This window comes from Ctenopharyngodon idella, chromosome 9, assembly GCF_019924925.1.
Source record: "Ctenopharyngodon idella isolate HZGC_01 chromosome 9, HZGC01, whole genome shotgun sequence".
Taxonomy (NCBI): Eukaryota; Metazoa; Chordata; class Actinopteri; order Cypriniformes; family Xenocyprididae; genus Ctenopharyngodon; species Ctenopharyngodon idella.
Window position 1 is genome coordinate 22,820,460 of NC_067228.1, and position 21,414 is coordinate 22,841,873.

At 37.3% G+C, this 21,414-nt stretch overlaps 1 protein-coding gene across 1 annotated transcript in view; it reads right to left on the reverse strand.

The window, feature by feature from the left end:
- myo10l3 (myosin X, like 3) overlaps positions 1 to 21,414 on the reverse strand; it is an 81,452-nt gene that overhangs the window by 12,067 nt on the left and 47,971 nt on the right. The window contains exons 19-30 of the mRNA XM_051904621.1: positions 17,808 to 17,932; positions 17,463 to 17,577; positions 9,840 to 9,946; positions 8,406 to 8,843; positions 8,237 to 8,270; positions 5,940 to 6,773; positions 2,877 to 3,000; positions 2,507 to 2,750; positions 2,266 to 2,361; positions 1,712 to 1,805; positions 1,552 to 1,607; positions 925 to 1,067 (exon numbers count right to left, since the gene is read on the reverse strand). Coding sequence (XP_051760581.1) covers positions 925 to 1,067; positions 1,552 to 1,607; positions 1,712 to 1,805; positions 2,266 to 2,361; positions 2,507 to 2,750; positions 2,877 to 3,000; positions 5,940 to 6,773; positions 8,237 to 8,270; positions 8,406 to 8,843; positions 9,840 to 9,946; positions 17,463 to 17,577; positions 17,808 to 17,932 — 2,410 coding nt within the window. The remainder of the gene's footprint in view (positions 1 to 924; positions 1,068 to 1,551; positions 1,608 to 1,711; positions 1,806 to 2,265; positions 2,362 to 2,506; positions 2,751 to 2,876; positions 3,001 to 5,939; positions 6,774 to 8,236; positions 8,271 to 8,405; positions 8,844 to 9,839; positions 9,947 to 17,462; positions 17,578 to 17,807; positions 17,933 to 21,414) is intronic.

The window sequence follows — 21,414 nt, forward strand, 5'->3', positions numbered from 1 at the left end:
AAACCACTAGCCACAGTGGCTGGTGAGCAATAAACATCAAGCCCTGATTATAGATTAGTTTATCACCTCAAAAAGGGAAAATATAATGGTAACAGAGTTTACATTAATAGTATGAGGTATTTTAATAATATAACAACTGAAATCTACAGATTTGCAGATATTTTAGTATATTATAAATATATAAAGAGAATAAAGACAAAATGCAATTTTCATTTAAACATATACCAAAGAACAAAAACATAGCAAAAGTTGGCACCAGTGATTCATGGTTTATAGAATTTTTTTACACAAATGTACAGTATACTGTACACTACCATGCAAACATTTGGGGATGGTAAGATTTTTTTTGTTTGTTTGTTTTTTAAAGCTGCATTTATTTGATCACAAATACAATAAAATAGTAATATTATGAAACAGTATTACAATTAAATATAACTGCTTTCTTTTTTATTATATTTTAAAATGTAATTTATTTATATGAATGAAAAGCTGAATTTTGAGCATCATTACTCCAGTCTTCAGTGTCACATGATCCTTTAGAAATCATTCTAATATGCTGATTTGCTGCTCAAGAAACATTTCTTATTATTATCAATGTTGAAAACAGTTGTGCTGCTTAAATTTTTTGTGGAAACCGTGAAACAATTTTTAAATGAACAAAAAGCTAAAAAGAACAGCATTTATTTAAATAGCAAAGATTTTTAACATTTTTAATGTTAAAAACGATTTCTTTTGATCCTTGCTGAATAAAAGTATAAATTTCTTTCTTTCAAAAATCTTACTGATCCCAAGGTTTTAAACAGTAATGTATGAAGGACACAAATGGCACTGTTTAGTAGAATGATTCATCATGACCTCAATAATGTATCAAGTACAGTGCTGTTTTGTAAATCTTTGTATCCTGTACAGACCGGTCTGACTCACCTCTCACTATGAACTCCTGGCCGTCTATTCTCGAGTCTCCTTTAGGCTTCTGCAGGAGGCCGATCCAGTGGTGCATTTCCTCTGGTGTGTCAGTGTTGCAATGGATCACACGATTAGCAGTGATTATAACAAATGAGTTTGGCCTGAGGGAAAGAAATCTCATGAGTACAGCACTGTTTAACCATTATATCACAAATACTATTTAAAACAAAATGAAATGTTCAAAATGAATACATTAAATGCAAACAGTATGAATGATACAGAAAATATGGCCACACTTTATATTAGGTGTCTTAAACTACTATGTACTTGCATAAAAATGTTTTAGGTTCACTTTTGCTGCTATTGAGGTGGGATACGGGTAGGGACAGGTTTGGTGGTATGGTTATGTTTAAAGGTGGATTAAGGGGTAAGGGAAGGGTCAACAGAGTAATTATAAATGTAATTAATGTTTATAATTATAAATGTTTTTTTAAACAATAACAAACAATTAAACAATACATAATAAGTGCATAGTATCAAATGCTTAATTTAAATGTTAATACATAGTGGTTAAAGACCCTAATATAAAGTGGGACTGAAAATATTCTGTTTCTGGATTAATGATATCATGATATCATGCATTACCTGTCTGGATTGTCGGAAGCACATACGGAGTCGATAAGCCCAACATCCAGTGTTCCCTGAGGATAAAACATCATAAAAATGACATGTAAATACCATATTCTATGACACATAAAAGTGATTTCAGCCAGTTGCTAAGAGTTAGATTAGTGTGGACACTCACAACTGCGTTCTTGGGGTTGGCCTGCTCGTGCTGCATCTGCAGAAGCTGTTCTGGAGTGGCACTGTGGACGCGGCTCAGGACGTTGAACCAGCCACTGCAACACAAACATGCAGACAGGAAGCATTAGACCAGGGTAAGGTATTAGACAACAATATGAAATGAGTTATATTACACCACAAGAGGGCACAACAGATGAATATGAAAGTTAAAGGGATAGTTCATCCAAAAATTAAAATTCTGTCATCATTTACTCACCCTCATGTTGTTCCAAACCTGTATGAATTTCTTTCTATTGAACACAAAAGAAGATATGGTAACCACTGGATTTTTTTCTTACTATGGAAGTCAAAGGCTACCGTCAACTGTTTGATTACCAACATTGTTTAAAATATCTTCTTTTGTGTTCAACAGAAGAAAGAAACTCATACAGGTTTGGAACAACATGAGGGTGAGTAAATGATGACAGAATTTTCTTTTTTTTGGGTGAACTATCCCTTTAACACACATTGAAGAAACTCTATTAGTCATAAAATAAATACAGATTTGAAATGTACCTAGCATCCTCGGGAGATTCGGCATAGATCTGGTAAGTCCTGTCCTCGGTCACAATATTCAGTGCATTCTCCTTCTCGTGGTTGTCCACAATCTCCCTGCGTGAAACACCACAGACTGTCAGTCTATGAACATTAAACTTAGAAATGCAACAGTAGTGGTGGACACTAGGCAGACAGCCAGTTGCAGCAGTTACATATCGTCTTTTACAGTGAACCCAACATCTAGGCACTGAGTTCTTACTTGGCAGCTCTGATGTCAATGGTTCCCTTCAGTTTCTCCTCACTGTCGTTTTCGAAATACATGAGTTTAGAGTCTCGAAGGACAAACCAGCGCATCTTCCAGTTCCTGCGGGACAGAGTGGACATCCCTCCACCTTTCTTATACAGCCAGCCTGATTTGAGAGAGTCCTGCTTTGCCCTGAACCACATAAAGGTCTCGTCTTTCAAAACACACCAGCGCCTGCGCCACGGGATCATCAGCCCACCTTAAAGATGAAAAATAAGAAAGAGAACAATGAAATATTAATCTTTCACTTCAGTCTATCCATTAAAATGTTCATAAACAAAACATAAACAAAATAATAAGCAAGTAAATGGTTAAAAACACTCACTTTTCATATACAGGTAGCTGTGGAAATAAGGAGGTCCACTTCCATTTAGCAGATGCACTCTACCATTTGACACCTCCTCATCTGTGTCCACATATCCATCGTTCTCATCATTGCTGTCAATGAACTGAGGGAAAAGCAAAAAAAGAGTGTGAATGTCAATAGTTTGTGGTCAGTTAAAAAATAAATAAATGAATACTTTTATTCAGCAAGCATGCATTAAATTAATAAAAGTGACAGTAAAGGCATTTATAATATTACAAAATGTTGCCAATAATAAGAAATGTTTCTTGAGCAGCAAATCATCATATCAGAATGATTTCAGAAGGATCATGTGACACTGAAGACTGGAGTAATGATGCTGAAAATACAGCTTTGCTAACACAGGAATGAATTACATTTTAAAATATATTTTCAAAAAAAAAAAACGTTCTATTAAATAGTAATAATATTTCACAATAGTACTATTTTTGCTCAACTAAATGCAGCCTTGGTGAGCATAAGTGACTTCTTTAAAAAACAGTTGCATGTTTTTACTAAAATGGCTCTTCTTTACTCTGTAACCGAGCACATTGTGTTTGCTGCGGTTGGACATCTGCATTTCACTGTCTAATCCTACTAGTTAATACAAACAAAAAGAGCATGACATCAGTAAACGTGCTCCCATTGTTAACTGTCATGTCAAGTTTCATATTACACCCAAACATAACCCATATCAGGTTTCTGCGTTCAAATATTCTCCGAGAGTCAACAATCAAGCTGATGCAGGACTGTGTTTAGAGCAGGTGTGACAGGCATTGGCTAATAGCCGCACATTCTGGGAATACCCTGAGGGACAAAGACTCAATATTTATCAAATCATATGCACCTGATCCCCCCTTATCCTGCTCTAGCAAATAAAGCATGAGTAGCTACAAGAAATCCAGAGCAATAAAACATTTTGCAAGTGCAGATGCATTCATTATGGCATTATAACAAGTTTAAAAGGCTAAAAAGAATTAGGGCAAAGTGCTGAGTGTTTCTGTTTTGCTCCAAGCAATACCAGATCTCACTAACCTGACACTAAACTGTATAAGCACAATGAAAAGCATATTCCTTTCATACCAAATGCCTTACAAGGAGTTCACATTTTTCAGTGACACTGCAACTGGAAGTCGCTCATTTTAAATGACAGGTGATGTGAGTGACAGTAACCGCTGAAGATGCCACAAAGATTAGCAAACTTTATGCAAATGTTTGGTGACTACTAATGGAAGTACAGATAGTGAAACTCACATGATGCACGTCCTGAAACACTACAACCAACAACGGATGGGTCTGTAGGTCAACTAATTGTCCATACTGGTTAAGATCAATATTTTTTAACAGCAGTGCTTTAATGAGAATGAATTAATAGATGTGAATTCTCCAAAGAGGGTTGTGATGTGCTGACAATGTGATGAAACTGTAAACATGCAGAGATGTTGTCTCTGAAGTCATGCCTTTTAAAGCACCGCCTCTATGGCAATCCAAGCAGTGACTTTGTAACAAAGTAGACAGACTCAACATCAAATTTCAAGAGAACTTTTTGACCTAATGTGAGCAATAATTCAGGTGTAATGCATAATGCATAAACCGTAAAAATGTTTTTATGTATTTTCTTACAGAAAAAAATGCTACAGTAAAAACCTGTTAATTGGTTAACTAAGTTACCTTACCATATATGGTGAAAAACAATAAATGGCTTAATATTATACATTATATGTAATTTTACTGTAAAATGCTGTCAAATTTATGGTTTGGCAAGTAAAAACTATAAATTACCATATTGATTACGATGAGAAAAATGTAAAAGGACATTCAAGTCCCTGTGTGACATCACATATGACTACAATTTTTATAAATAGTTTTGTTTCTTCTTATTTTTGTTCTTGGTAACTAAATAACAGGAAATGAAACACAAAAAATGTACATTACATTAGGGAGTTTTGCATTACATTTTCTGTTATTTATTTAATGTTTGTTACATTGTTTTACTGTCATGTGTGGTGTTTTGGTACATTTTAAGGCAAATTAAAATTATATCGCTTGAAATATATGTAAATGAAGTATAATATAAATGAAATTTATAGTTATAAAATATACAAGTAGGAATATACCATCCCGTAACACCTAAAAAATTGTCACCGCTGAATTTCAACCAGTTTCCTCTTTTTTTACCATAAATTTACAGATATTTTTACAGTGAAGATCTCCATTCATTTTGAGAACAATGGCCATTTTGTGATATAAAATGTTTAAAATGAAGGTTTTTTTAATGTTAGCCATGAACAGCCCATATGAAACACATCTGATGTGGTCATGATCCTCAAATCAGCCTAATTATACAAGACTTCCTTAAGATCAACTAGTCAACTAGTTGTTCAGACAACCCATTAATTAGTTAGTTCACCCAAACATTTAATCATTTAATCACCATCATGCAATTCCAAACCTGTATGAAACACTTTCTTCAATGGAACATAAAAAAAAGAAGATATTTAAAAAAATATTGGTAACTAAACAGTTTTGGTTCCTATTGACTTACATTGTATGGACAAAAAGCATGGAAGTCAATGGGAACCAAAACTGTTTGGTTACCGACATTCTTCAAAATATCTTCTTTTATGTTCAACAGGAAAAAGGAATTCGATAACACTTTGGTATAGAGAACACATATTCACTACTAACTATGACTTTTGCCTCAATAAACTCTTAATTTACTGCTTATTAATAGTAAGTTAGTTGTTGTAGCGTTTAAGTTTAGATATGGGGTAGGATTTAGGGATGTGGAATATGGTCATGCAGAATAGGAAATTTATATGTGTTTTATAAGTACTAATAAACAGCAAATATGCAAACTAATAAGCAACTAGTTAAAAGTGAGAATTGTTCCCTATACTTAAGTGTTACCATGAATTCATACAGCTTTGGAACGACATGAGGGTGATTAAATTATGACAGAATTTTCATTTTTGAGAGGGCTATCCCTTAAAAAACATGTGTGAATGCCTGTTTCCTGTCAAAGTGTGAAAAGAGTGAACTCACTGAGTCAGAGCTTCCCCTAAAGGAGTCCGTGCTGTTGTAGGTACAGGAAGATCTGTGTAGCACTTCCTCATCAGTGAGGTGTCCATCATTCATACTTCCTGCATCCCCACAACTTCCCAACGCCTCCTCAAACTCCTCTTGGTCATAGTCTGACTCTGTGTCGGGCAAAATACTGAAGCTGGTTTCCTCCACCGGCAGCACAATCTCTGTTATCATCTTTCTGGAGTTTTCATACACCACTCCATAGTCTTCTTTGGTTGGTGCCGGTACAGGTGGAGGAGGGGGTGGAGCTGAAGGTGGAGGTGGGATGTCTGAGAGTCTGTTTTGTTTGATAGAGGAATTGGATTTCGGTCGCTCCATCCGTGCAGGTGAGGAAGTGGCCACAAGACCTTCGGCAAAGGCGGGCGGTGGAGGCGGAAGACTGGAGAGAATCTCTTTGTCCAGAGGCACGGCAGCTGGAGGAGGGAAGTCACGGAGGGGGATACACTCGTCGTCCGCGTGGAAGCCTTCGTCCACCTCCTCCTCGGCCAGAGGCGCGGTGGACTCAGAAGGGTCGTGAAGGTTCTCCTCGCTGGAGAGCGACTGCTCCAAGCCTCCAAAGTCCAGCATCTCCAGGAACTCCGTAGCCACACGTGAAGCCTCTTTCTCCAGGCGGTAGATCTCGGCGTCCCTCTTTTGCCGCAGCTCGTCTCTGGAGCCGTCGTTTAGCAAGGACACCCCTTCGTCTCTCTGTCTCTGCAGTCGCTCAATCTCTCGCTCCAACCGCAGAATCTCCTCCATCTGACGACTCTCCTCTTCAGATGAGTACTGGCACAGGCCGTGGGACACGTCCTTCTGGAATATGGTGGAGGGATAGTGAGGATGAATGTCAATAATACACAGTTCATTTTGTCAATTTAGCATTTTTATTCCATGGTACTCTTTTAAGTATTATGTAAACATCACGGTACATGAATATAGCCCCACAGGAACTTTCCCCAGGAACTAGGGAATTTGGGGTGGTACTTGGTGTGTTTCGACCACAGGAACCAGGGTCTAAATAAAGTTTCGGGTAAAAATTCTCCCTTCAAAAAGTCCCTGCTCACGAGGTAGTACTTTTTCAAGTTCCGGAACTCTCGGGGGTGGGACTTGAGCACTGATTGGTTGAGTTAGCGCAGCATTTTGATTGGTTGACTCCATGCAGCATTTTATTTCAACGACCATTTTTAAAAGTCTGTTGTGGTGTGTGCAGTAACAGTTGTCTGCTTTTCGAATCAACAATGGAGTTTAAAAATATGACCGATGGACCGACAACGAGCTTCAAGCTTTATTAATCTTACAGGAGAACGAAATCCAGCGGGAACTCGAAAGTCGCACGCAGTCCTACATCATCAGACTTATCTTCACGGTACTTTAGATCACTATGGAAATGCAGATAGCAACAGGTCTGGGGGAAAAAAAAAGTTCCTGGGACAAATTGTTCTGGGTAATTTCAGTGGAAACGAGGCTCATGATAATCTTTCAGGTATATGGGCCGATGACATACAGTATAAGAGTTTTCATGATAAGCTATAAAAATAGTTTAAAACAAGTTTAAGAAACTTCTATACAATTTCAAGAAAAGTCTAAACTGAATGACTAAAAATGGCATGTAGAATGACAGATTTTTTCCTTAAATGTTACATGTTGGTGTAGACATTTATTATTTTCAAAATGTTGTAAAATATATTTTTCAAAGTAAAAAGTGTATTTTAATGAATAATCTATTTAATCCACAAATATCATGAAGTTTTTTGGGAGTTGCACCACGTGATTTTTTACAACCAGAACTAATCTCACAAATGTCCTAAAAATGTCACATTATCTGATATTTTAAGAGGCTTACTGACAGCGACACACAGTCATGAGGGTCAGCAGGGATCCTCACTATATCATCAAATTTTAATATATATCTCTTTAATGTTTTTCTGTATGTTGGTTGCAACATATGACTTGATTCGGTGTAAATATTTATTTTTTAATAAAATTTATATACATATGGTGTTAAATATGATTTATAATAAAATATATAATATAATATAATATAATCAATGAAGCATATTTGTTAAACTATGGTTACAACCTACTTAAGGTTTTTTTAAGAGCCTTTTTGACCCATATAGCACAGTACCATGGCATTACCCTGATTGTACTATGGTTTTGCCAAAGACTTTCTGTAAGTGAAGACAGAGAATTAGGACAATACAAGAGATATATCCTTTCCAGATTAGAAATCTCTCTCATGAGAATATAAAATCAAATCCAGTAAAAAATAATACCTTGTGGTTGTGATGATTTTTCTCCACTAAACTCCTAATATGAGAAAAAAAAAAAAAAACATGAGAATATCCTTTTAGACAGAGCAGATTAAGAGCACAGTCCAGCAGTCAACACAGATTTTGGTTGACCTAAATTGAAAGTCAAACATTTGCCCAGAATGTGTTTTACCTGCTGTGCCCTGCCTCTCTATCCTCCAGTATCTGTTTGCTCTTGAGCTCTTCCTGCCTCCTGCTCAACTTTTCCTCTTCCTGCTGTATCCGTAAAGCCTCCTCTTTCCTTCTCTGTTCCTCTTCTTGAAGCCTCTGTCTCTCCTTCTCCTCCTCTCTCTTCCTTTCCTCCTCTAGTCTTCGTCTCTCTTCCTCAAGTCTCCTCAGCTCCTCTTGACGTCTCCTCTCTTCTTCCTCTCTTCTGATTCTCTCCTCCTCTTCTCTCCTCTGTTTTTCCTCCAAGAGCTGGCGGTAGAGTTGCCGAGCGTTCTGTCCACGGAGGTGTTTCTGGAGGACCACGGCAGCGGAGCGGAAACGCAGGAAGGCTTGTCTCCAGAAGTGAGCGCGGTAGTTCTTTTGGATTGTGATGGTGCTGTTCCGAACTTTTTTATAGTGTTTTCTGTGAGAAGAATAATTACAACATTAGAGAGCGAGCCCTCAAGGCTTTTCATTAATGATTAGTTTACAGGGATATTATAGTAATTATGAGTATATTATAGCAATTACTCAATATAATACACAACTCTGTCATTAATACATCAGTAACTCATTTAAAAAGCAATTAGCCACACATTCAGTTTCAATCACAAATATGAAAGATGGTCATTAATATAAAACACTCAGGCTAGTTAGTTAAAATATCTGTGTGAGATGTGCCACATTTTTCACACATTTAGACCAGTCCACCCAAATCAGAAAAATCTAACCTGCAATGCTGAAACTATTTTGACATCTGTCATGTTTGATTTACTATGGTATCAGAGTACACACAAAAAAAAATTGGGTTCTTGACTCAATTTTATAGCCAAATATATATTATAATATATATATAATTTGGCCAAATATTTTATAGCCTTTATGCCAAAAAGGTTCTATAAAAGGAGAAATGATTGGAATAATCTTAAATGATTGCATAATACTTTCATGTTTAACAGGTTATTTGAATGTTTTCTATGGATAACGTACAGTAAACCATGTACAGTAAACCAACATAAAATCCCTGATCATGTTAACAGCTCTCAAACCTGGCAAAACCCTGACTGATTTATGAATAAACAGCATGTAAATTTATTTACCTGTGTGTGTAGTGCTTATTGTTCAGTATTTGCAGTGAAAAGATACTCTTGACGACTTTTCATGGTTTAAACCTCATTTGTTTCCCTGCACTTTCATAATGAATCTAATCCACTTGATTTGGCTCTCAATACACTGATTCACACAGCTCTGGTAAATCATTGCGTGATGCAACTTTCAACTCATTCACATATTCGATTATGGAAATCCATCCACTCGACTCAATAAAAAGTAACTGAAGTCACAACGACAGTTTTCGGTAACTCATCCGACCCCATTTAACAAAGCGTGTTTATACACAAACACACAAAGCTGCACTAACCTTGCCACATAACTTAGTATGTGGGCCCGAATCACCATACCAGCCGCTGTGCGCACCTCCTCTCTTTCCTTCTCCAGCCTCTGCTCCAGAGCTTCCTTCAGGAACACCTGCAAGGCACCAAAGAAGAAAGACAAGGAGAGGGAGAGGGAAGAGGGTAGGTTTAGGTAAACTGATTGTTAACTCTCTCCAGACGGTGTGAGCACGTCTCCAAGTGTGCTCAGCAGGCTACAGGCTACAGGGAGCTGAGCTGTGGAGCTCTGCCATTGTGCTGAAACCACAGCGCTCTGATTTCCTGTTACTGCTGCTGCTCAGGCTATTCCAGACAGACTGACGTGCATGGACAGAGAGAGAGAGAGAGAGAGAGAGAGGAGGGGGAAAGAGTGGCTCTCGGCCAAAGAGCAGGCCACACCCTCACTCTCTCTCTAAAAGACAAGAGACATGAAGGCTTAACCCTTTACTCACTGACGCTGGCTCAAAGAAGAGAAACCTCAGGAACACAGTTGAAGAAAAGGTGAAGATCTGTATAATACATAGTATCAATAAATTATATAAAAGAATAAGCTACAGTGTTATACCGAAGACCAATGGATTGGCCCCTCGACTGAGCCTGGTTTCTCCAAAGATTATTTCCTTTCTCAATTTCTGTCATCTGATGAAGTTTGTGGTTTCATGCCACTGTCGCCTTTGGCTAGCTTAGTTGTGGTTTAGAAGACACTTAATATTCAGCAATAAGATTATTTATTTGACTGCACAGACAAAATTGCAACCGAATTGAGCTGAATGATGACACACTTGTGTTCTGTAGAGCAAGTGTTTGATTAGCTTAATCAAAATCATTTCATAATTAATTGTTATTGAACTGAACTGAATCAACACTGAACTGACTTGAGCTGAATAACAACACTACTGTATTTTTAGAGCTACTTTACAGGACAATTTGAATTGGTCCCATTTGATGACGTTTTTATCGTTGACTGTCATTTTCCTGTTTATTACGGTGGAGCTGCTTTGAAACAATCTGTACTGTATAAATCAGGGGAGCCCTATCCTGTTCCTGGAGATCTACCTACCTGCAGAGTTCAGATTTAACCCTGAACCAACACACCCGTCTGTAATTATCAAGTGCTCCGGAAGCTCTTAATTAGCTTGTTTAGTTGAGTTGGATCAGGGTTGGAGTTGAACTTTGCAGGAAGATAGATCTCCAGGTACAGGATTGGGCTGCCCTGATATAAATAAAGGTGACTTGACTTGACTTGACATTAAAGGGTTAGTTCACCCCAAAATGAAAATTCTGTCATTAATTACTCACCCTCATGTCGTTCCACACCCGTAAGACCTTCGTTCATCTTTGGAACACAAATTAAGATATTTTCGATAAAATCCAATGGCTCAGTGAGGCCTCCATTGAAAGCAAGTTAATTTACACTTTCAAATGCCCAGAAAGCTACTAAGTTATATTTAAAACAGTTCATATGACTACAGTGGTTCAACCTTAATGTTATGAAGCAACGAGAATACTTTTTGTGCCTCAAAAAAACAAAATAATTTGTTTTAAATATAACTTTAGTAGCTTTCTGGTTATCTGAAAGTGCTAATTATCTTGCTGGCAATGCAGGCCTCACTGAGCCATCGGATTTTATCAAAAATATCTTAATTTGTGTTCCAAAGATGAACGAAGGTCTTACGGGTGTGGAACGACATGAGGGTGAGTAATTAATGACAGAATTTTCATTTTTAGGTGAACTAACCCTTTAAAGGTGCATTCAGTACTTTGATGCTAATTTGATGTTTTACACATTTTAAAATACAGTTAAAAAGTTTTTTAATGTTTTTAAAAGAAGTCTCTTATGCTCACCAAGGCTCCATTTATTTGATCAAAAATACAGTAAAATTTAAATATATTTTAAATGTAAAATTTTTAAATATTCTAAATTAGTATTGCAATTTAATTCAACTGTTTTCTTTTTTAATATATTTTAAAGTGTAATTTATCCCTGCGATGGCAAATCTGAATTTTCAGCATCATTACTCCAGTCTTCAGTGTCACATGATCCTTCAGAAATCATTCTGATATGATGATTTGGTGCTCAAGAAACAGTTTCCATAAAAATATTAAACAGCACAATTGTTTTGAACATTGATAATAATAAGAAATATGATTATACTAACATGAATTTCCATGCTACCATCAATCCCCTAAAAACTTGAGCTAATATGAATACCAGAAAAGCAGCATCCAACATACATCATATGCTAATACCAGTATGTATATGGTGGCATTACCGTTACCAGAATCAGGTCCTTTCAATTAACATCAACACATACACACACAGCGTCACGTCTGACCTCCCACAGATCTTTTAATCCCATTGTGAGATTTTCCTGGAACCGACGACCCAGATGTTCCTGTAATCACGACGCACAGCTGCAGACGCGCACACACTGGAGGAAGTTTCCTCGTCCACATCCTTCCCCCATCCCACGCAAAAAACCCTGAGCCCCGATCTAGGGATCACACTTCCTCAACACACAATCAGCATGGATATAATTACACACAAGTTGTTTTGTTTCGAGCAAGGAAACACAATCCCAGACCCCTTTCTTGATCTTACACCCCCTCCTCTCACCTCCACCTCAAATCTGACACTCACAAAAACACCACGAACAAAAGCCAGCACCACCGCTCGAGAGGACCTGTACTGAACACGCATTCTCTACTGATCACAATCACACTCCTGAATGAAATCATAAAACAAAACAGACCTTGAGCCATGATAACAACCATAGCGGACCGCCAAACACGTACAGCAATGGCCGACGCAGTCATAGGTCATTGTCTGGAGCTTTGACTGCCAACTTGATCTGTCACCAAGACTTGCTGGAATACATTAAACTGTTGTTTTACTAGAGACTGTATTTATATAGCTACATGAAAGGCATGTGTGGAACATATGGGTAAACACTGATCAAACAACCTCCATAGAGCACTGCCTGATGTCTGATCTTCCGCTCCTTGCTGCTAATAATACTCCATGTGGCCCTAAAATGACATTGGTCCAGAGTCCTGACTGTGGTTTTTCTGTAGATTCCTGACTGATGAAGACAAAAAGCAAACAAAGTCACCTTTTGAACCTTAAAGGAGAAAACAAGCAGGATCTTCAAGATGGTTCTCTCTCTCTCTTTTTTTTTTTTTATATAAGTTAAAGGGATAGTTCACCCAAAAATGAAAGTTCTGTCATCATTTACTCACCCTCAAGTTGTTCCAAACCTGTATAAATTTCTTTGTTCTGCTGAACACAAAGGGATATATTTGGAAGAATGTTTGTAACCAAGCAGATCTGGCCCAGGTTTTCCCCAGCAAAACTGAACTAAAAATTGTGAACAGAGCACAGTTTTTCTGGTGAAGCTGGTTGACATCAACAAACAAACACTCTCTCACACACACACACACACACACACACACACACACACACACACACACACACACACTCACATACATACACACGTATATATCATATTTTTCAGGTTATTTTATTATAGCAGAGGTACCAGAGGTAAATATCAGCTTAGACAGGAGCGCCTTTAAATATTGTATTGGGCAAAGGGAGGCCTTGGATGGAGTCCAAAGGCCCAGAACCACTGCTATAAATGTTCTGATCTTATTACAAACAGGTAATTGGCCCACATTATTACAAAAAAAGAAAATCTGTGGCCAGTTGGATAAACATTTGCTTTTCAACATCCAATTAATTCCCAGCAGATCCAAACCAGGTCCTGCCCTACATTTTTCATCTTGTTGAATATCTTGTTTAACTTGAAAATATGTCATATTATGAAAGCAAAATGAGTCATGAATGGTAATTCATGTTGACATTAAACTAGTTAAGAAATCTTGTGTGGACACCAGAAATCCAGCATAAACACAACATATGCTGGTAGCCGACTATTCTGCGTTGCATCAGAAATCACATACTGTCTGAGTAGGTATTACATTTGAATTTGAATATACAGTACTTTGCAACCGTTAAAAAAGTATGTTCTATATAGTATGAATATGAGTAGTATGAATGAAATTCAAACATGCTACATCCACCATGATGTTACTGTCACATGACCAACCAGGGTCAGTTACGTCACTTCACTTCCATTCATAAATCCCCTCCTGTGGCCTCATGGAATAGTAAAATGTCCATCTAATGCGCACCTTAGGATCTTAGGGAAAGTAGTAGGTCATCTGGATATGTTTTGCCTACTATGAATTTGGACATATTATTCTTTTGACATACCATTTTTCGCATACTAGCCTATATAGTAGGAAAGTATTTAATTTTGGATGCAGCGCTGGTCTTTTCAGAAAGGGTTAAACAAACCGATTGGTGATGGCGTGGGACAAATACATGTTTTGTTTTTGTGGAGGACAGTGTTGGGAAAATTGCATTTTGGGATAAGATCTGTGCATGGAGTGGCACATCAGCCCAGTTCCTGTCATGAGGACGTCAGCTTTCCTTGGGTCCATTAGGGCAACGGGCTATTTAACATATATCATCGTGGAGTCTAGTAGAGCAGTGAAAGCTGTAGGTTAGAGTAGCTGACCTTGAGTATATTGGAGCTCTGACGTGCTGAGAACAAATTGGAGCCGTCCAGCCCTGACCCCACCACAGAACAATGAGGCTATTTTACAGCTAAACAATTTGTAAAGCATGACTCTATTCAGCAGGGAGCGAGTCTGCGTGTCCAGTGTGTGTATCTCAATTCATTTGTTTCAGTGTCTTTATGCATGTGTGTGTGGGAGACAGAAAGCAACATTCTAGGAAAAGGAGAAATACTGCATTACATTCAATCATCTATTGAGGCCGTGATGAATTCAGACATATTGTGCATTGCATGGCACATACCATCTGAAATTGTTTTAAATTTCTATGAAATTGAAATTATATGGCACTTTTGTTTTAGCATTTTTATGACTTAAAACTAATCAATTACAATTACACTACTATATTTATATGTATGCCATATCAGTAAATTATCATAGCTTTACTTAAAAACCATCTCAGATTCATCTGAATATACACTACCAGTTTGGGATCTGTAAGATTTATTTAATGTTTTTGAAAGAAGTCTCTTATGCTCATCAAGGCTGCATTTATTTGATCAAAAATACTTTAAAAATAAATATTACTAAAAAACTGTTTTCTATTTTAATATACTTTAAAATGTAATTTATTCTTGTGATGCAAAGCTGAATTTTCAGCATCATTACTCCAGTCTTCAGTGTCACATGATCCTCCAGAAATCATTCTAATATGCTGATTTGATGAAGCATTTCTTATTATTATTATTGATGTTGAAAACAATTGTGCTGCTTAATATTTTTGTGGAAATGGTGATTCTCGTGATTCCTTGAACAGGAAGGTCAAATGAACAACATTTATTTGAAATATAAATCTTTTGTAACATTCTAAATGTCTTTACTGTCACTTTTGATCAATTTAACATGTCCTTGCTGAATAAAACTATTAATAATAAAAAAACTCCCACCCCAAATTTTTGAATGGCATAGTGCTTGTGTAATATATATATATATATATATATATATATTTTACACACCTTTTATCCTTTTACGTATACTTTTATAGTCATTTCTTTGATATATCCACCTCACAAGCACAATAATATACAATCATGCACTTTGCGTGGTGTTCCTGATGACCATGTCCAGGTTTATTTTGTGATAATGATCATTATACGTAGTACAGCATGTGTACTGAAGTCATCTAATTGTTTAGTTTGAATTGGCTTTCCTTTATAATGACCCACTCATGACCGCAAGGGGCACTGACAGTTCATCACTGTCTTATTAAATCAAGTTATTTGATTTATTAGATAATTTCTCTGCTTCAAATCAAACCTAAACACAAGTAATCATGGCAACACCGCATTAAGGCACCATCAAGCTAACAATGTGACCCCTGATAAAGAGATACCCAAACTAGCTCTCAGGAAAGCCAGAAACCACAAGACCCCAAAGGAAATAACACAGAGCACGCTGGATTCAATTAATTTAAAGAAAAGTGGTCTGAATCAAAGGACACAAGAATGTCTTTTATTTACAGTGCCTTCCTGTTCCTCGGAAACCTCAGAGCTCCTCTTACTGTAAAAACAGCCTGACTGAACTGTCGTGCTTAATGAGTGGCAGAGAATGACCAAGGAGAGAGAATAACTGACTGATTACAAGATAAGAATGAATAGACACTGCTGAACAGAGAACAGAAAGTGTTCTTTTCAGAGCTGCTGTGCTCCTGTTGCCAAACGCCCTTAAAGTGCTGTGCTCTTGTTTCAGGCTGACTAGATCGAGATGAGTCATTTCAGTAAAGTGAGGGACCGCAAAACTCCCTACCAAGATGTGGAGAGGGTTTTTTTGAGGGGGGTGAGAGCAGAGGAAGTATGAGGAAGAAAGAGGAAAGAATGAAGAGAGAAGAGAGGGGGGAAAAACACCAGACTGAAAAAAAATCCCCTATGAGTGTTGCAAAACATTACCACGAAATGGTAATATCGCCATGATGGTAATATCGCGGTATTATCTGTGTGTTCACTAAAGTCCCTCAGAGTACCATAGCGGTAAGAATACGTTTGTGAACCCTTTGGATTTCTGCATGAATTACTTATTAATATAGTCTGACTCTGGTCTTCATCTAAGTCACAATTACAGACAAACACAATCTGACTAAATTAATAACACACAAACATCTGTACTTTTCAAAAGTTTATTAAAGACAGTTAGTGATTATTTACAGTGCAGTGTGGAAAAAGTAAATGAATATTGGTGTTACGACTACTTAGTTCACCCAAAAATAAAAAATTCTGTCATTTACTCACCTTCAAGTTGTTCCAAACCTGTATGAATTTCCTTTTTCTGCTGAACACAAAAGAAGATATTTTGAAGAATATGGGTAACCAAACAGTTGATGGGTCCCATTGACTTGATGTATGGAAAAAACACTATAGAAATAAATGCGAGTAAATGATTCATTTTTGGGTGAACTATCCCTTTAAGGAGATGAGATTGAAAGTGTGGTCGCGCTTTTTTCTTTTTTAATGCACACAAAGCCTCGTTTCTGACAAACATGGTTTCTGACCAATCTCAACAACGATTCATTAGTATAAACCATCCACGGTAAGATATCCTGTCTACAAATGTAGAAAATTCTGGACTGTTGCTATTCTCCCTAGGGCTGGGTTTATAACTGTGACTTTGAATAAGATTGCAGAGATCCAGAATTTTAAAGGGTTCACAAACCTATTCTTGTGACTGTAAATGCCATGATAACACAGTGATCATTCAAAGAATGTTCTTAACTCTTTGAATAAGCAAATAAAGTACAAAAAAATCCAGGGTTAAAAGTGGGTTTTTTTTGCATTTTAGTTTTAAATTCAAATATAAGACTCTCTCAAAGAATGTCAAGGATCAACCCACAGACTACATAAAAAGTTAAATAGTTCAAACTGAGAAAGATAGAGCTCTTATACAAAGTCTGTGCACTCTTGCACTGCGTTCTAGCGCATATTTTTTATATTGGTACTTTCAACTATGTGTGAGAACATGTGTTGGTCCCGCAACCGCACCTTAGTCTTTCCCAGCTGCCACTCTTTCATTGTGACATCATACTTCGTCAGCAGATCTGCACATTTCTTCCTCTCGTCCGCGGTGTGGTTTTTGTCCCTCAGGATCATTGTGTATCTGCACAGGAAGTGGGCAAAACTTGAACACATACACACACTCCACCTCACTCATTTTACTGTAAGAGAACAAGGTCCTGATCAAACGTTCAGTGATTCAGAAAAAATTCTCTGGTATTGTTCATTATGGTTTCAAGGATTTTACTTAACTTTCCAAAAACAAAAACTGCCAAACTGTATTTTGATGGACTGTCAGTGGTTTTGTGACGGTTTCTTGGCCATGTGTCTCACCTGCTGAGGAAGTCTTGGAAGGTTCTCCGTACAGGAAAGCCCGCTCTACGGATCTTCACTGTCTCCAGCATTCCAGAGTAACGTAGCTGATTCAGAACCACATCTGCATCAAATTTGTTTGCGTTCTGGAAGAAGACAGAAAGAGATGTTCTTCAGCACTGATATCAACTGGCTATGACCAATATTGGTCCTATTACACTAAAACAAGTCAATAATAAACGACATTCATAATCTCTCTCTCTCTATATATAATATAAACATCCTTAAAAGCAAGACAAAAGCAAAATTACATAAGATATAAAGACTTAGGGTAAACAGTTTAATCTTAATGGTCCCCTTTAGACTTCTGCCAACTATTAGTAATGCTGCACATATGTCAACTAACTAAAGTACTAGTTAAGTATTAGTAGACTGTCTGCTTAATATCTGCTAACATTTTATTTTGATGGTCCCCCAAAAGACATCTACTGACTATAAATAACTTTCCAAGTACATGTCAACATACTCTACTAGCCCTAACCCATTATTCTATTAACCCAAACCTAACGGTCTACTAAAACTACAATAAAGTTAGTTGACATGTAGGTGAAATGTTACTTATAGTCAACGGATTGTCTAAAGGGGACCATCAAAATAAAGTATAACCACACTTATTATCAGAGAATATCTTGAATTTTCAAAAAGAATATTTTTCTTTACACATTGGCAAACAATGTTTTTTTTTCTCCCTTTCTGAGCAGAAATTACAAAAAATATTGTGAGATTCTATGCTCAAAAACTAATGTAACCCATATTGTTCATCACTGTAGTAGTGTCTCAGTATCATTGTTAAATATTAAAAAAATGAGAGAAAAAAGACAAACAAGAAAACTTTTCTAATGGTGTATGATAGTTCACCCAAAAATTAATTACTGTCATTAATTACTGTAGTCACATGAACTGTTTTAAATATGTCTTTAGTAGCTTTCTGGGCATTTGAAAGTGTTAATTATCTTGCTGGCAATGGAGGCCTCACTGAGCCAACGGATTTTATCAAAAATATCTTAATTTGTGTTCTGAAGATGAACGAAGGTCTTACAGGTGTGGAACAACATGAGGGTGAGTAATAAATGATAGAATTTTCATTTCAGGGTGAACTAACCCTTTAATATATATTCTCTAAAAAATAATCTTAATTTGGTCAATTTTTTTGTTTTGTTTTGAAGAAAGTTTAATACTTTTAAACCAGACAAAAATACTGAAATACAAAACCCAAGAAACTGATTTTTGCAGCCTATAACATGATTTCAGCTGGAAAAAAAGATGTTTCACAGATGTTGATGAAGGATTACGAAAACAAACATTTTATCTTTGGAATAACAAAAACCGGATGAATTATGTGCAATGGGACCAGGAACCTTTATAGGGCCCATTTTGATTTCATACTGATTTTAATCATAACCTAGGGGGAGATAATATACATGCTTGTTTTGATCTGTCACATAAAGAACAAAAGATGTCTGTGGGCAAAAAAAGGTCATGAAGCTTTCAACTGGGATTGATTATGTCTACTGTGTGAGGTGTTGTGTCATGCTCAGTGGCGATCTGTAGCTAGATCAGTAACGTCAATGCCTGGTGTTCAGCTGCTCCCACACTGTCCAGTCCCATCAGGCCGTTTGATCACTATGTTAAGGAGTGGGGCTCATTGTTGGTGGCCTGGACATCTGGTGTGGTTTAACAGCATGTTCTTCTGCCTTGCCTGTCATTTCAATCAGCAGAATCTAAAGTGAAATTATCATGTCAGGCTAATGTGACAGGACACTGAGGTGTATTTCTGGTCTCCCTGAGTAATTTGGGCATTCAACTTGGGTCAGGCATAACGTATGCAGCATTACAATTGTCCTTAAAGGGGCCTGGAGTGGGGTGAGATGAGCGACGGATCACTGTTGTGTGGCATAAACGATAGAAGAAAAGGTGTGGAATGACAGAGAGAGCCAGGCAGATCGTCAGACAAAGCCACAGCCGTGATTCCCCTCCCTGAGGACAGTCACAATACAACAACCCCAAAAGAAGCGCCAATCTGATCCTCTGCCCGCTGAAATTATAGTCCTCGATAAATCAATACAGTCATAATAATTCCAGTAATATGGGAGCTCAAATGAGCATTATTACAGCTCAATTGTATCATATAATGAAGGTTAGAGGCTGCCTCTGGCTCTGTGTGATTTTCTGGCCGTTATCTCTACATTCCTCTGCAGCAGGTCAGGAGTGTGATTCTCCTCTCTGAAGCAGACAGCCGTGACCTCTGACCCCAGCGCAGGCGGGTTTGGGCTGTAGGAATGTGCTGGCGGTGGGGATGGGCTGCTCCGTTCTGAGCAGATCAGCACAAAGAGACTCTATGTACAGAGTGCAGAACACGACAGACTCAGAGCACTTGCTGGCTGTACAGCTTCTCACACGGAGTTGATGCCAGATTGTTCTGTGATACAAATGAATTTTTACTTTAACAATGCTAATAATGATTTCTAAATTAGTTTTTCCATGTTTTCCTGTAAAATATCCTGTAAAAGTACCCTTAAAACTAGGTAAATGAATGAATTAATTATTACAAATTTCCTTTAAAAAAAATGTATCAACAAATTTTTTATATCTTGTATTTGTCTAATCTTACATTTGATCTAGCTTTTAGATACAGGTGCTGGTCATATAATTAGAATATCATCAAAAGGTTGATTTATTTCACTAATTCCATTCTAAAAGTGAAACTTGTATATTATATTCATTCATTACACACAGACTGATATATTTCAAATGTTTATTTCTTTAAATTTTGATGATTATAACTGACAACTAAGGAAAATCCCAAATTCAGTATCTCAGAAAATTAGAATACTGTGAAAAGGTTCAATATTGAAGACACCTGTTGCCAGGTGTCTTCAGGGTCCCAGAGTCTGGAGGAAGAGAGGAGAGGCACACAATCCACGTTGCTTGAGGTCCAGTGTAAAGTTTCCACAGTCAGTGATGGTTTGGGGTGCCATGTCATCTGCTGGCGTTGGTCCACTGTGTTTTCTGAGGTCCAAGGTCAATATACCGTATACCAGGAAATTTTAGAGCACTTCATGCTTCCTGCTGCTGACCAGCTTTATGGAGATGCAGATTTCATTTTCCAACAGGACTTGGCAACTGCACACAGTGCTAAAGCTACCAGTACCTGGTTTAAGGACCATGGTATCCCTGTTCTTAATTGGCCAGCAAACTCGCCTGACCTTAACCCCATAGAAAATCTATGGGGTATTGTGAAGAGGAAGATGCGATATGCCAGATCCAACAATGCAGAAGAGCTGAAGGCCACTATCAGAGCAACCTGGGCTCTTATAACACCTGAGCAGTGCCACAGACTGATCGACTCCATGCTACGCCGCATTGCTGCAGTAATTCAGGCAAAAGGAGCCCCAACTAAGTATTGAGTGCTGTACATGCTCATACTTTTCATGTTCATACTTTTCAGTTGGCCAAGATTTCTAAAAATCCTTTCTTTGTATTGGTCTTAAGTAATATTCTAATTTTCTGAGATACTGAATTTGGGATTTTCCTTAGTTGTCAGTTATAATCATCAAAATTAAAAGAA